The following is a 16,402-nucleotide window of genomic DNA, read 5'->3' as shown; positions in this document are numbered from 1 at the left end:
GATAGGCTAATGGTTTGTTATGGAACGGGTAATCAAATTGTAAAAAGAATATATTCTAGCTCTTGGCCACTAGTCTAACCATTCCGTTATATCATTAAGTGTCGAATCCGACTAAACGCTGTTCTGATTGCTCCGTATGTTTTGTAAATTAATTATACGGTAAACGTATTACATAACACATTAAATAACTGCCTAAATAATCTTTCAGTTTACTGTCATTCACTTTTCTTAGGCATTAATTTCTCCCTCAACAATTACATTTACTTGAAGTGACAATATTTCTTGAAAAATGTTTTCTTTACAGTTCACGACAATTAGCATCATCTGGTGTTTGTCTGAATAAATCAAAAACAGATCTTGGGAAAGATGATGGACTATTTACTGGTGGATGTAATATGTTTGTCCAACTATATCCTCAAACTTCACACTATCCATCTACTGCTAGTGGAGGTGGAGGTGGTAAGACTTGGAATCCACTGGTAAAACTTAAACGATTCTATCTGAAAATGACTGACCCAAGATATAATAAAAAGGTCGATGTTTATATTTACATGTTTCTTTGTGAATTCATCGCTTTTTGGATTATGATATTTGGTTATGTATCATTTGGACCAAGTGTGAGTTTATTTTGTGTCTATAAGTTTTTCTCTCTATATATCACTAGTTGTCATTCCTTTTCTTATTTTATTTGAACTTCCGTCTATCAATTAAGAAACGAGTATACTGCGCAGCGGTTCACTCTGTTCTACTTTAAGTATGCGAAACGTGGTCTTTTAGCGTTAAGGATACTCGTAAGTTACTAGTATTTGACCACAGATGCCTTAGAAATATTGCTCGCATCTGCTGGGATCACCGATTAAGCAATAGTGAGGTTAGACACAGGGTATTAGGGAATGATGGTAAATCAGTTGATGAGGTCATGAATCTTCATCGACTGAGATGGTTAGGCCACGTGTTACGTATGCCTGAACACTGATTACCACGACGTGCTATGCTGACCAGTATTGGTGATGGTTGGAAGAGAGTTAGTGGCGGCCAAACCAAAACATGGCATCAGTGCTTGAAGTCACTAACTTCTATTCTGAGCCATGTTAGTAGGTGCAGACTTCTTGGTTGGGGTCCGTGTGACTATCGTAAGTATTGGTTAGAGACTCAGAATCGATCACAATGATGTATACACTCTTTATCTTCCCTTAAGCCGTGAGATTAAAATTGCTTGATATGTCTTTCTTCCTCGACTATATCCTTATATACAATTTTTCTCTTATATATTACCATCACTAAATTAACTACTCCTACGAATTTAGTGTTGATCTTGTTGTGCTAATGAGATATGGCAACTTGGACAGATGCATATATGTGCCTGGTCCTACGTTCTAGCTGACTGACTTTATTTAAACTTCTAAATTTTAATGTTTGATGTTAACTGTGGAGTCTAGTTTATTTATTTATCTAGTCATATTGTTTGTAGAATAATGAGTGTCCCTTTTTTCTCGGTTTCTCATCATTCGGGTTCTCTGCCTTCATCATTAAAAATTTTGAGATGTATTCTATAGCATAAAGGTTGTGTATATGTCGTTTCTCTCATATGTAACACAAATCTGTCACTGAATAAATTCAGTGTTTATACAACTTTAATATCTTCCTAATTTTTAAATGGATCTAAAGCATATGTATATTACGTCAATCATAGTATGAATTTTCATAATTAACTTGATGTTGTTTCTTTATTAGAGATTTTACTGCATACGTATCCAGCTTGAAGTTTTTTTTTCGAATAGAAAGTATCATGAAATAAATATTCTGTTGCATATCAAGGCTTCAACCTACAGTTTTCTGCTATAATATCTTCCATTCTATTTAAGTTGGTGTTATGACTTTATAAAAAAATAAAAGGACGTATGCTAATTCGTTATTGATTTTGTGTCCAGCTTTTATCACGTGAATTACCCACTAATCGAAATACGACTTTTCTAATCTTAACACTGTGACAAATCAATGATATTCGACCAGTATGAGTAGTCTAGCGTCCTTATTGGTCCCTTGTCCGCCTAACCCTTCCAATTGAGTCCAGAACACTATTTGCAGCCTCTGCTATACGAATCTATGTGAATCATTTATTTCAAGTATACTTGGTTTATATATCAGACAGACAGACCTCATCACACCATTAGATAGAAAATAATATTTGTACAAGATCAAGTTAAATGTTACTGTGAACGTGGGAAACAATAATCAATAAACTGAATATAATTTAGGGACAGTAATTGGTATAATAATAATCGATAGGTCGAAATGAAGCTTATAATAAGATGAATATAGATATACACAATCTAATTACTCAATAGTTAAGCAATAAGAATATATATAGAATAATAGTCCCGGAAGTTACCCGTACTTTCATTATCACTAGGATATAACAGTTGGTTTATCTGTTTTATTGAAAAAAAAGTATCGCTGCTAGAATTTCATGTAATTTTTAATCTATTATATACCATTTAGCTTTAATTAATTTATTCATTCTTTGTCCTATATTGCACACTTCTTTATCTTTAATGATTTGTCTTTTTTTTTAAAAAAATTTAATTATTTATAGACTGGGATGGGTGATAATGCATTTGAATTCCTAAAGTCAAATAGGGTGAGTTTTCATTCAACTTATGTTGCTATTTAAAAAAATTATTCCATTTTCAATATTAATAAGTTATTACTCCTATACAACATGAAAATGGGAAGCATACTTAAGTTGTATTGTGGTCTTTATGATCAGCTTGCAATTACAGTAGACTATGTATCTGCTATCCCTAATTCGGTTATCGATTAGTTCGCCTATATTCCGCGTAAAAACCAGTGACTTATTTACCAAACAACTCATCGACGAGTATACAACAACTGAGACCTTAATACCTACTGGACTTCAAGCTCCTTCTAACCTAGTACCTACTCAGAAGATGAAGAGAGAAAGCAGATCAATTCTCTACTCCACTATACTCAATCATGACTCAAAACTCATACGGTAGTATACTTAAAGGCCCTGACTATACAGTGATGCAAATAAAAAAACTAAGATGTGTATATATTTTAATAATAAGTTATAGAAATTCATAGTAATATAGAAATAATTAATCAACAATAAATCTTGCACATTAATAGTTATGGCGTCAATATATACGCCATACGATAGCTTAGAAATAGGCTAATATAGAAATACAACCATCCATTAATTTATGCAATAAAAGTATTAACTTGGAATTTTGGTTTGATACCTTCACACTACTCTCTAAATTATATCGTACCAAATTATAAGATTTCTGAGTTACACATATGGTTGGGAATATACATTACACAACAACGTAGTTGTGGCATAAGTCCATATGTTTTGTGAAACAAGTCGAAGAAACAGATGATCATCACGACTTCATGCAGGATGGTATTCTTTGCCTAATTATTTCTACTACCACTGATACTCCTATTACTTCGACTACTTTGGTATTTCTCTTGATGGTCTCGTTTCTCCGCACTGTCATATCGTGTGGCAATACCATTGACTATGATATCTTTTCATTCTACACTTTTGCGGCTACTACAGTTTTTTTGTATGGTATACTATTGGAATATGGAAGTAATTCGGATCTATAGATCAGTTGATTTTCATTACTTTGAACTAAGATTCAGATATTTTCACATGTACACCAAAATATTGCTAATATTTAGACAGATTCATAGGTAGATGTGTTCATCATGTTTAACAGAGTATTTTCATATCATTTCTAGTAGTAATCCACTAAATTGTTTCTTTTTTTTAAGATTTATGTACTTTTTTTTGTCTTGACAGGTTCCTCTACCATTTATATCAATGCTTCTTGTACAATTCATCTTCATTATAACTGATCGTGGTTTATTCTTACAGAAACAAGTTCTTGGAAAATTCATTTTTCAAATTATTCATGTTGTACTAATTCATGGATGGTTATTTTTTATTTTACCTCATATTACAAGATCGTAAGTTGTTACTGTGATAATAATAATAATAATAATAATAATAAATATTTTCATGTGTGTAGTTTGTAAGAGGTAGATGTGATATTATATACTTATAAATGAACATACCTACAAAGATGCTGATAAATGTTATTCACAACAGTAACAAAGTCTTCACAAATTAAAACGTCTAGTTGTAATGTACATAACAATATTATATAAACAAATGTACAAATAAAAAAGTTTAACTTTAAGCAATGAGTTTGTTTAAAATCTGTGATATTCACTAATTTGGTTATGTATGCCAAATGTTGTTGGTGAAACATTATTTTTGACCTAATTAGATACTAGATTCACTTTGCCACAGTATTACTTAATTCGTTATGATAAATTAGCATATTTTGCAAACAATTTGTTCAAATCTTTCTTTTTTATGGAATTTCAACAATTAAGTAACAGTGCAATGGACATTTTGATTGTCAGGTATTCAGTAGGAAGTGAAAAGGAAAATCTTAAGTATTGATTGAAAATATTTATGATCTATGAGTTAGATAAAGGTAACGTAAAACTTGGGATATATGTAGGTACTTCTAGATTTTGACACTATTTAGTCACAGGAAGATGCGATTATGGAAATTAAAACCTTAGTAGTAATATCAGTGATATTTGTTATCCCAACTGCCTCATTTTCTGAAAATTTCCTGTCTCATCAACCTATATGTCGTCTTTACCTGGTTCTCTACGTCACTTTGTAATCTCAACAGACGTCAATTTTCTAAGGCTTCCATGGTAGAATTCTGGTAGCTTGTGTATATCCTCTATTTCCAAAGGCCCCATCTCAGAAGTATAAAGTAGGAAAAAACCAACTACTATGAAGTATACTCGTCCTTTATTCGGGAGATCTTACTTACGGAACGCGTGTCGCAAGTTGACAAAAGCCAACCAAGCTTTCTGAATCCGTATTGAGATTTAGTCATAAACCAGACCACTAGGACTTGAAATGATCGACGTGCTCAATTAATTAACTTCCTGTCAATTGTTTTTGGCGTTGACCCAAGCAATTCTTAAAGCAACAATTTGTGGTCAGATGACACTGTACTTTGTCAACACTTTCACCAAACAGAATCATATCATCTGCGTATTTCAAGTCAATAAGTTTATCTCTTTGTAAGAAATGGATTCATGAAAGGTAATATAATGAAGGCGTTATCTCTAAAAGATTTCTATGACGAGGTTTAATAACAATGAAGAAAGTTGGCAATCCTGACAAACACCTGTATTTTATCAGTTTGAACAAAAGTTTCGTATAAGTCGTGACTGGGAAAATAATATTCAAGTAGAGAGCTTTTGCAAAATTCATATTCTTCTTTAGTACGTCTTTTACTGACAAACTTCGTCACTGCGCTCCTTGAAAATTAACGTAATGTGGAGAACTTCTGATAACCAACAAACATTTAATAACCGTTTCTTATTTTGATACAATCAATTCATATTTTGGCTACATTTCATGATTTAATAATTTTCTCTTAACTTATTTAAATGCATTTTTGAAGTATTTTTAGCCTAGCAACTAGTATTTATGAATACATTCTTAACATTTAATTCCATTTAGCCCATTTACTTCTGGTCTGGCACCTCAGTTGTTATACTTGATTAAATGTGTATATTTTTCTCTATCGGCCTATCAAATTCGTAGTGGTTATCCTCGTCGTATATTAGGAAACTTTTTAACTAAAAACTACAATTACATCAATTTAGTTTTGTTCAAAGGGTAAGTTGATTTTTTATTTATTTTCATTTATTTCTTGATCATTGAGTAACATCGCTTCCATCTTCTCAGGATTTAATCAAGGTTTCTCATTACAAACTAGGTTGAGTTAGAGAACTAATAAAAACCAGGAAGTACTAAACGGTTATTTTATCCTAATATGAAACTCTTTGACAGCGCACATCCACAACTTCACCAGAGATCGAACCAAGAGGTTTTAGGTCTCACTGTGAATACTTGACCTTAAGATTATTAAGTTAGTATCCAGTTGTTTATAGTTCCAATCAAAATCAGTAATCGAATATAGGTTGGAGGCTATTGAAACTACTCGGATGCCTAAACCAAAGTAAGCATAGCGAGGTTCTAACATATGAATCAATAAATCAATTTTAATTTCGTCAATCCTCAAACTATATATCTACTTGTGACTTTTATACGTCTGCTTATTTCATCAGATCATATCAGGTGTAATATTAAACAGTGTAAATAAGGAAGTAGTTACTATATATCCTAAGTATTCAATGATATAAGACTCTTGAATCACTTTATTTCATCAGTAACTTTCTCATCCATATGCTGACCTCGATTTTACTGAAGATATTGTTCAATTTACTCATCTATTTTGTGTTATGAAGGCTATTTATCATACTTACTTTCTTTTTTCCCAGGTACCTACTGGTTCCATTTTTGTATGAACTGCGAAATGTAATGGATTGGATGTGGACTAGTAGTGCTTTATCTTTATATCATTGGATGGAATTAGAAGACGTTTATTCGAAGATATTCATTCTTAAATGTTGGCGACGTTCAGAATTAGCTTATCCTACACCAAGAGGACAGAATCGTGATACCAGTAAAAAAGCATTGACTGGTGGTTTATTACTATTATTCTTTTTCATTTGTTTCTGGGGTCCAATGGCATTGACTTCATTCATTGGTGCTACATTCGATGTGAATCCGCCAGTATTGTGTACTTTCAGCTTTTCATTTGGGGGCTTTCCGGTATGTTGTTATTGTTTCATTTCTGTTAGGAGTTTGTTTATATGTGATAAAACCTACAATGCAGTAAATCAGAATCTACACTTAGCCTTGTTGTTCTTACCATGGAATATTGGGTTCGTTTAGGCGACTAAAGATTTGGATAGAGAGATAATTGAAAGAGAGGGAGTAACATTAAAAAACTTATCATTATATGCATATATAAGCTTAGTTTCATGAGGACACTAATGAAGTAACAATGGTGACAATCAACTTTATTTAGCGTCTTCATAAAAAATTTCCGGAAGAGGTGTGAAATTACTAACTTTATATGAATGATATCAGCTAATTAAGATAAATGTTTCTTTTCTTCCTAATTGTTAAAACGTTGAAGTCATCTAAGAGAAATTAGACGAAATTCTTATTAAAACTATAAAGCGTGATAAAAGCCAAAATAAAATAGATGAAACTCATTTGCGTAGGATATTTCCCAACATGAAATCATCTGAAATGAGATTAATAATGTCTTGGGTTCAATCCGTCCTGGGATTATAAGTGCTTAGTACAAAAGGGTCCCATACTAGAACGAAACAGTTGTCTAATTTTTTCTGTCTTTCAATTGTACCTCAACTTCAGTCAATGCGAAATTGACGCAACTAAAAAATTAGTCCATTTTCCTCGAAACCTATACAGAGTTGAGGTTTCGTTTCATAAATGAGCTTGTTACACATCATTATTTTCCATTCAGCGCATCAGATTATTTGTCACTGAACATTCAAGAATTCTTTCCAAAATAAATAAATTTTTAACAAAAAAAGGTTTTTATTATAAAACATTTCTCTGTTGACTTTTGTTAAATTTCTTACATGTATATCTCAATAATTGGTAGTGTAAATATTGATTAATATTTTTGTAAATTTTTGATTATCGTAGTTTCATGTTATGATATTTTAGTTGACCTACATACCAATCTTTATTGTAACATTTAATATATTTTGTTATATATTATTTATTCCAACAGTTTCTCTCTCTCTCTGTCTCATAGTGAAATGACTTAATCATCAACTATGTGGTGTACTACTTGATTACTATCTATCCTTTTAACTTGGTCAAGTATTTATCAATTATTTATAGAGTTTCTTAACAAACTGCTATGTGGTCAATCAACTTAATAACGCATGCATAAACTAGTGGGCGAAAATTAACATGAATTATATAACTTTTATATAACGTTTAATGTTGTGTATGTGATTTGATACTATTTAGTCATATCGAATTTCCATCATAACCTATTCTCATTCTGTATATTAAGCAATAACTATCAAAGTAAATGATTATAAATACTTCACATGTAAACTGCTTCTCACCACACAGGCTTTCACAGTCTCGTCGACTAATGTATTTTTCGTTCTTTGTAATTGGATTTCATGGTTTCACCATATCCTAGTAATTATAGTAAGATTGCTCGTAACAATATCAGAACATTTCACTTTAGTTTTCAGTTTTCACCATCTTTAAAGTGAATAATTCTTATTTGTTTCAGATGTCTAAATTAAGACATGTATTTAATTTAAAAAGCCACTGAACCTTTAACGTGAATTCCTACAATAAGGACGTTCATAATTGTTATTCATTCAGAAATTTGAGTTTTTAAGTAATCTGTTTTTACAAGTTTTCACACAAAGCTATCTCACCAGTTCTCCGACAATCTTACCTGTATGAGTAATAAATCTTAAGTCAATGTGTATCCTATAATCTCATTTTTTTATGTTTAAGAATTCATTAGTTGAAGTTTATTTACAGTAGTCTAAACTAGAAAGAACATTTAAGGGATTATTATTTATTGTTTCAATTCACTTTTTCTTGTCTGATCAAAATTTATTTACTTTATTCTTCTTTGATTCAACAGCCTACATTCGAGTTTACTTCACGCGAAGGGAATATATTCACTGTAAATTCATCTGAATTAAACAATTTTATTCGTTGTCACGAAAAAGATAAGGTAAAAGGTTTTGTTTGATGTAAAAAAGATAGTTTAGGTTCAATCTTATCAAGTTCATTGAAATGACTTAATCACTTAACTAGTAACCTTACCATATTCATTGATTAAATAAATTTGGTCAGTAATTTGTTTATGTGTGATTGATAACTAATCATTCAAGTACTCATTTAGTCTACACGTTATTCGTATAAATTTAGTTCTCATCAATTTCCTTGTCTTAATGATTGAATATATAAATACACTGTTTAAGCTTCGGATATGACCTATTTAATGTTATGTTGTGGTGAGTTATTAGAGGGAAGTAAAATATAGTATGATGAGATTTAGGAATTCAGTATCTAGGACAACGCGTGAGTACACCTGCTCCATTGCGAACAATTTTGAGCCTTGTCACCCAAATTCTCTCTTATTAACCATTGGTTATGATAGTCGCGCAGACCGACGACATTTGTTATAAATGACTGTTTCCAGTTCCTAGTAATGATTTATAGACTTCCTATTCTAAAACATTTGAGTTTACCATATTTATATATCCATACGCACTCATTTTTCAAACACATTGATTTGTATCTGTTGATCTTTAAAGAAACGACGAACTAAATTGAATTTAATCCTTAATCAATTGGTTTATCTCAATGTTTCATCACGAATCTTGTTTTGTTGCTTTATCGTATTTGTTATGAGTTGTTGTATTTTTCTTGTGTACCAAAATCCCTGTCGCCAAATTGTTATGACTTGACCTAGCCGTCGCCAATTATTATGTCTTTATCAAGGTCGTTGCTAATTTGTTATAACCTTACGAATGAAACAAGGACGTAACTTGCGTGAATTATCCGCCAATAGAATACGACTTCTACGACCTTCACACTGTGACAATGACGTTCGATTAGTATGAGTAATCTAGCGTCCTTATTGGTCCCTAATCCGCCTAGCCCGTCCACTTGAGTCCAAAACACCAATAGCAGCCCCGGCAATATGAATCGTTTATTTCAAGCATACTCTGTTTATATGCCAGACAGGCAGACCACATCACACCATAAAATAGAAAATAATATTTGTACAAAACCAAGCCAAATGAGGCTGTAAGCGTGGGAGACAATAATCAAGAAACTGAGCATAACATAGGAACAGTAAATCATATAATAATAATCAATAGGTCAAAATGAAGCTTATAATAAGATGAATATAGAGATAGATAATCTAGTTACTGAATAGTTATACAATAGGAATATACGTAGAATAATCGTCCATTAATAGTTCCTAGGAGTTACCCGTACTTATGTCTTTGCCACGATATAACAGTATTGGTATCATTATCATATTGTACATTATTTACAAATTAGATTAGGACCTTAGTAGATCCAAAGGACTTGGCTTTCAGCTAGTAGATTTTACCTTCAAAATCCATATCACAAAAATCCGTGCTTGTTTAACTGCATACTATCACTAATCATGTCGTAGAAATTGTACATCTGAAAATCGGATTTACAAACCCATTCTTCCTTGCTAGACTTCGTCGGTATCTATTAAATGTTTGTGTTATGATGAAATATTAGAATGTTCCTTACTTCTCGATATTTTTTCTAGCAAACATTTGGGTTTCTACATAATTTCGAATGGAATGATCTACGCTATGTGACAATCGATGGTTTTTCTGGTAATATCTGGGCTATCACACCACCGTCATATCAAGCATTATTAATGAAATTACGTTCTCCTGAATCAGATTTACTTCTACATTTTCATATGAAATGTCGCAGGTACTATTACTTTTTCTATTTTTTCTATTGTCTGGTTGTTTTTTTTATGTATGTATAGTCTCACAGGAGACCAGTAGCTACTTCTCAGACTGTATCACTGGGTGATGCAGGCTCGAATCCCACAAGGAGCATCAATCTTGACAAGACTACATGTACGGCTTGGTGACAAATCAGCTGGAAACGTAGGTATAGACCCTCTTATCGATTGTTTCAAATCACATAACAGATAGAAACTCGATACAATACGGGTACACCGAATGATACGGTACATGCTTTAGTGTTTATTCTCCTGATGAATGTGATAATCAATTAGTTATAAGGCTTGTGGGTCCCAACATAAAGTTGTTACTTGCTTCACAGCAACACAACAAGAAGAATAAGAATAAAGTTGAAGTCAAGAAGTGGCAATACATATATTAATGGTAAGGAAAACCAAATATAGAAGTTATACTTCAAAAGTAACAAATAAATTGATTAATTTAAATAATAATGGGGTCAAAAAGAATTGTATAAACATAAGAGAAATTATGTCTCTCATTTGTACAAGTGATTTCATATTGTATCATCTTTATGTTTTCCATTGTAACTTATGATATTCTCGTGTATCAGAAGGGGTTTTGTGGAGATTTCAGTATTTTCATAGTTGAAATCATGAGTCAATTGAAGCTAGATCACCATGGAAAACCTGAAAGCACTGGCTGGCCGTTTCGTTTCATTATGGGTCTCCTCATCGGTGCGCATCCACGATCCCGCCTCGCGAGTTTCGAACCCAGAACCTACTAGTCCCATAATAGGACGAAACGGCCGTCCAGTGCTTTCAGGTTTTCCATGGTGGTCTAGCTTTAATCGGTTCTCGTGTATATCAATTGAAATGTGTGAATTACTTAATATAACTCATTTCAATACGTGAAATTTTCATAGATAGTTATAAATTCCATTGTTTATTTATTTAATAATTATTTTTTTTAATTTATTGTTGGTTTATTTACTTTTAACATTACTATTATTATTATTATTGTTTGTAGATCAACAAAAGAAATTCAATCCAGTCATACGTCAGTTGAAGATATATTTAGTCGTAAACTATCACCATCAGAAAAATTACAATTACTTATGGTTTTGAATTCTACAAATTTCACCTTTCCTATATCTGATTCTAATAGAAATTCTTTATATAGGACATCTATAATGAATAATAATAATAATAGTAATAGTATGTTAACAAGATCATATCAATCTCAAATTGATTCTGTTACATTGAATTCTGTATTGCCAAGATATGTTTTACTTAAAAAAGATAAACTTCGTGGTGCTTATGCTTTTCTTGGTGATCCACAAACTTATGTAAATGTTAGTTTTCATATACATCAAGATTTAATAAGTCATCAAACATGGTGGGAATTAAAAGAGAAAATTAATAGTAGTCCATCATCTGATCCATGTTTTGAAGTAATTCGACATCCAACATTAAGTAATAATGCTGTTGAAGCGAATGTATTGTCAGTTCTTACTTTCAATGAACGTGTATCCGATAGCTTATTTGGTAAAGTATTCAATAACTACGGGTAATTTAAATCAATGTGTTTGTTAATAAAATTACCATGTATATTAGTTTTTTTAAGTGTTCACTATTTTTTGTAGTTTAATGTATATTAACACATTGGAATTATTGGATATAATATTACTACTTTGGTTTCATATTTAATTTTTGGAGTTGTTGTTTTCTGTGAACTGGGTGGTTTTATAGTGAAGCTTCAGACAACATCATGAGCACATACTCCAAAGAGAAGCTATCAATCTAAACGAGAAATCAAAATTTCTTGAAGATAGCCTTTCTGACGAATATTAGCTGGTGCGAAACGTATGTTCATTACTTCCTGTCTAATAAATCCAGCCAAATATCATGTACTTTGAAATGTCCAGTTAGTTTATTTACTTATGTAGCTTCAGCTACTTAGTTGTGAATTCAAACCTTACTCTACCTACTCCATCTTGAACTACTAGGCTAGTATCACTGAAACTCGCGTTTAAAATGTTTCTGGAAGCCAAGGTTGCTTATTTGCATTTAGTTAATGAGTTAAAAATGATAAAAGATTTGTTTATTAACTTTTTTCTATCCGTCTTCAACAGCAGTCAGCATTGCGCGTCGTGGCAATCTGTGGTTGGGCATGAGTAATACCTGACCCAACCATCTCAATCGATGTAGATTCAGAACCTCATCAACTGATTTACCACCATTACCTAATATCATGAGTTTAACCTCACTACTACTTACCAGTGATCCCAGCAGATGCGAGCAATATTTCTAAGAAATATGTTATCGAATACTAGTAACTTACGAGTATCTTCTACTCTTAATGGCTACGTTTCGCAGCCATAAAGTAGAACAGAACGCACTCCTGCTCAGTATACTCATTCCTTAAATGATAGACAGATATTTCGCCTTCTCCACAGATCACGTAAGTTGGTAAAAGCCAAACGATCTTTTTGAATCCGTATAGAGATTTCGTCGGACATCAACCCATTAGGGCTGACCAGACGTCCAAGATAAGTGAAGTTGTTGATGCGTTCATTGTGTGTAACCCTGACAACCTCAATACTGCATTTTCACCCTTTAACATGTGGGAGGTTTTTTCATCAAAGGATGGGCCGAAAATGTTCAGGAGCTTTGCTCAAACAAGTGTTAATTGAGTTCAGTTCACGGTAAATTAAGATTAAAATAAGGTAACTTCCAGTAAGACCTCTCACTATTCGCCATTTTCACTGAATTTCATTAGGAATCATGTATGTGCCAGGTCGTCTGTTTATTTTGCTTGGTTTGGTCTTTTTTAAAATACCGTCTACGATGCTTGTTCTGATTTTTTGTGTTCAAATATATTCATTCTAATAATGTTTCTTTTTTTCTCATTTATCTTTTTTATATTTTACAGTATCATCGGTATGTACGCTGCATACATATTTTTAGCTAGTCGGCTGCTACGTACTGCGTACAGTAATATTTCTTATGTGATTCGTCTTGAAGAATTACCTCATGTGGATCGTATTTTGAATTTATGCCATGAAATTTATCTTGTACGTGAAAATAACTTACTATTATTAGAGGAACAGTTAGTGGCAAAACTTTTCTTCCTTTATCGTTCATCAGAGACTATGATTAAATGGACTAGACATCCAAAACATATCGTTGAACGATTTACAAGTAAACCGACTTCTACTACTACATTATCTCAAGAACCTCCCAATTCTGCACCAACTACCTCTCATCCTCCTTCGTCTAGTGGAACTATGCATCCTTCAATAAATCAAGAATTTAGAAATATCAATAATGGAACGAATAGCAAGCCACCTGTTCACTTCAGACGTGTTCGTAATTCAGTCGATGACGGTAATCATCGTTTACCACCACCAACAACAACCACACTGCTACCATCATCTTCACAATATCAATAATAATATCAAAACAATCATATAAAATCCCCAAATATTTACCCTCTTAACACTCCGTTAAGAATACAATGGCCCTGTACAAGTAGCTTAATTGTTAAAATAATCTGAAATAAGACTGATTAAATCAAATCGATCCATGATTAATACAGAGTGAATTCTCTTTTCTTTCACTGATTAATTCATTTTGGAATGATTAGTTATTGTAAATATATAGTCTAGTCGTAATTAACAGTTTCGATTGCTCACTTGTTTTTCTTTTTCTCTATTCAAACGGTTTCTACATTTTTTAATGTATTAATATTGTTATCTAATGTGAGTAATTCTCATTTTTATATTGATTACTGTTTAATGACTGGCTGTTGATTAGTTGCTATTTGTTTTTATAGTACATCAATTATCGTTAGTTGTATTTCTATTGTCTTCATAGTTTCTACGTACATTTTCCTCACTTTGTCTCCGTGTGTGTATACAAACTGTTCTATCAATTATCTCCAATCTATCCACATATCTTTGTCATTGTTATAATACTTATTCCAATCTTCTCTTTGTTTTCTTCTGCTTCGTTATCTATGACTACCTTCGTCTTTTTCTCTCACATATTACACAATCAATCTTCTTTAGAGAGGTTCATATATTGATGATTAATTGTAAAAAGAAAAAACAACCAGTAAATTCTTCCAAATGTTTCATAGTCAAATTATTGTTTATTATCCGTACCAAACTGAATGCACTATGTTTCATTCCTGCATTGATTTCTATATGTATATTTTTGATTACTATGAAATGATGAATAAGTTGAAAATATATATATACTCTCACTTTAATATACAATTAATAGATTGATTCAATTACTGATAACATATATATATCCATCTGTATTATACAGAGTATACTGCCTAAATTTTTTGTTCAATAGATTGGTTTATTTTTTTCCTTCACTTTTTATCTCTTCTAATTTCTCTTGTTCTTACTTTTGTTCCTAACATAAATTTTGTTTTCATCTTTGTAATTCATGTAATTCAAATGGTTTTCTTGTTTGTTTATGTTAAAATATGGATATGCTCATATTGAATAAGTAGTATATATGTAAATGAATGTAATATTTTGACTTATTAAAAAAAAGTTGGAAAGAGTGAAACAATCTTCAGATTAAGTAATGATAATGATAGTAATACTGAGTTAAATAGACATGAATATGTAATTTGTGTTTCTATGAACAATGTATATAAATTTGTGTATTATAATTTGGTGGAGATATTGACAATATAAAGTTATTTTAATGGAATATTAATGAGTACAGATAAATGATAATATAAGGCATCTGTTGTCTGAAAATTGATTTCTTTTTCTCTGTAAGAATAGGCTGTTCACACTAATTGTATTTCTGTCATATCTTGTGGTTGTATTTCGGTACGAGTCTATGATAATTGCTAATAATGGAACAATTAAACTTATTCTTATATGAACAAATTTTATGGTGAACGCGATTGAACGCTTTATCGTTGATAAAGCACACGCTAATATCAAGTAGAAATGGCGAGATATACAGGAAGGCTTAGTAATCTGAATGAATTTGGAATGGAAGAATTGTCTCTTTATAGTAGCACTCGTCAAACTTGGAACAACAAAGTAAGCAAACTAAAAATTATAACATCCAATCAAATATTAGCTAAAGTCATTGAGGAAATATTAGCTAGAAAGATGTCATGAAGGTTATCCTTCGAAACAGGGACCGACAAAAACAAGATAACTTGTGCTTTCCTTAGCAATTAAGTTTCTTGACTAAATAAACTATAAATGTTTTTATAATTGATTTTAGTGATTCCGTCCTCCGCAACATGAAATTCTATTCGAATATGTAGAACTCATTGAGAACAACTTAGTATATAAAATGTCCTGAAAATCATCAATCATGTCATTTCTCAGCATACATATTATTACAACCATGACATATCTAGCAACAGGCATTATTTCATCGTGAAAAAAACAATACAGCTAAAAGAAAATGAACAAAACACAGTTGAACTTTCTTTTAGATATGTTAGTGTTAGAGAAACCTGTTACTAAGAATCTAAATAGAAGTAGACTAACATTGACTTTAACACCGATTTATAATTTCTGTGGCTGTCATTTGGTTGCAGTAAATCAACAAAATACTATACGTAAATCCTTGGATCCCAACTTCTCAGTTCCCCAGAACTCTTAAATTCCAAACAGAAAACTAGGGAAAATGTATGGAAGAAACTTGGATTCGAAGGTTATATGATTCACAAAAATGGAAAGTCCTAGTGTATTGTGTGATATCGAGACCCTAGAATGTTATGAGAAATTTCAAAACTGGTTACAACTTTATGAACGCTCCAGTGAGAACGAGAAAATAATAATCTACTGTTTCCTTGATTTCTCTGAATTTTTAATTAATTAATATCTTCAGTACTTTATCTGGCTGTCAGAGACTTCTGAGGA

The 16,402-nt window shown here is 31.7% G+C and overlaps 1 protein-coding gene across 1 annotated transcript; it reads left to right on the top strand.

Moving 5' to 3' along the window:
• Positions 1-303: 303 nt before the first annotated feature.
• Smp_136570 (hypothetical protein) lies at positions 304-14,212 on the top strand. Its single transcript, XM_018790817.1, has 9 exons — positions 304-617; positions 2,597-2,641; positions 3,836-4,002; positions 5,594-5,752; positions 6,418-6,751; positions 8,637-8,729; positions 10,317-10,489; positions 11,566-12,054; positions 13,420-14,212. The coding sequence occupies exons 1-9, from the start codon at positions 396-398 to the stop codon at positions 13,937-13,939; spliced, it is 2,202 nt and encodes a 733-aa protein (XP_018645839.1). The 5' UTR covers positions 304-395; the 3' UTR covers positions 13,940-14,212.
• Positions 14,213-16,402: the final 2,190 nt, after the last annotated feature.

Source organism: Schistosoma mansoni, assembly GCF_000237925.1.
Source record: "Schistosoma mansoni, WGS project CABG00000000 data, supercontig 0013, strain Puerto Rico, whole genome shotgun sequence".
Taxonomy (NCBI): Eukaryota; Metazoa; Platyhelminthes; class Trematoda; order Strigeidida; family Schistosomatidae; genus Schistosoma; species Schistosoma mansoni.
Note: the sequence above shows the minus strand (reverse complement) of the source record. Positions and strands in the feature narration are given on the sequence as shown.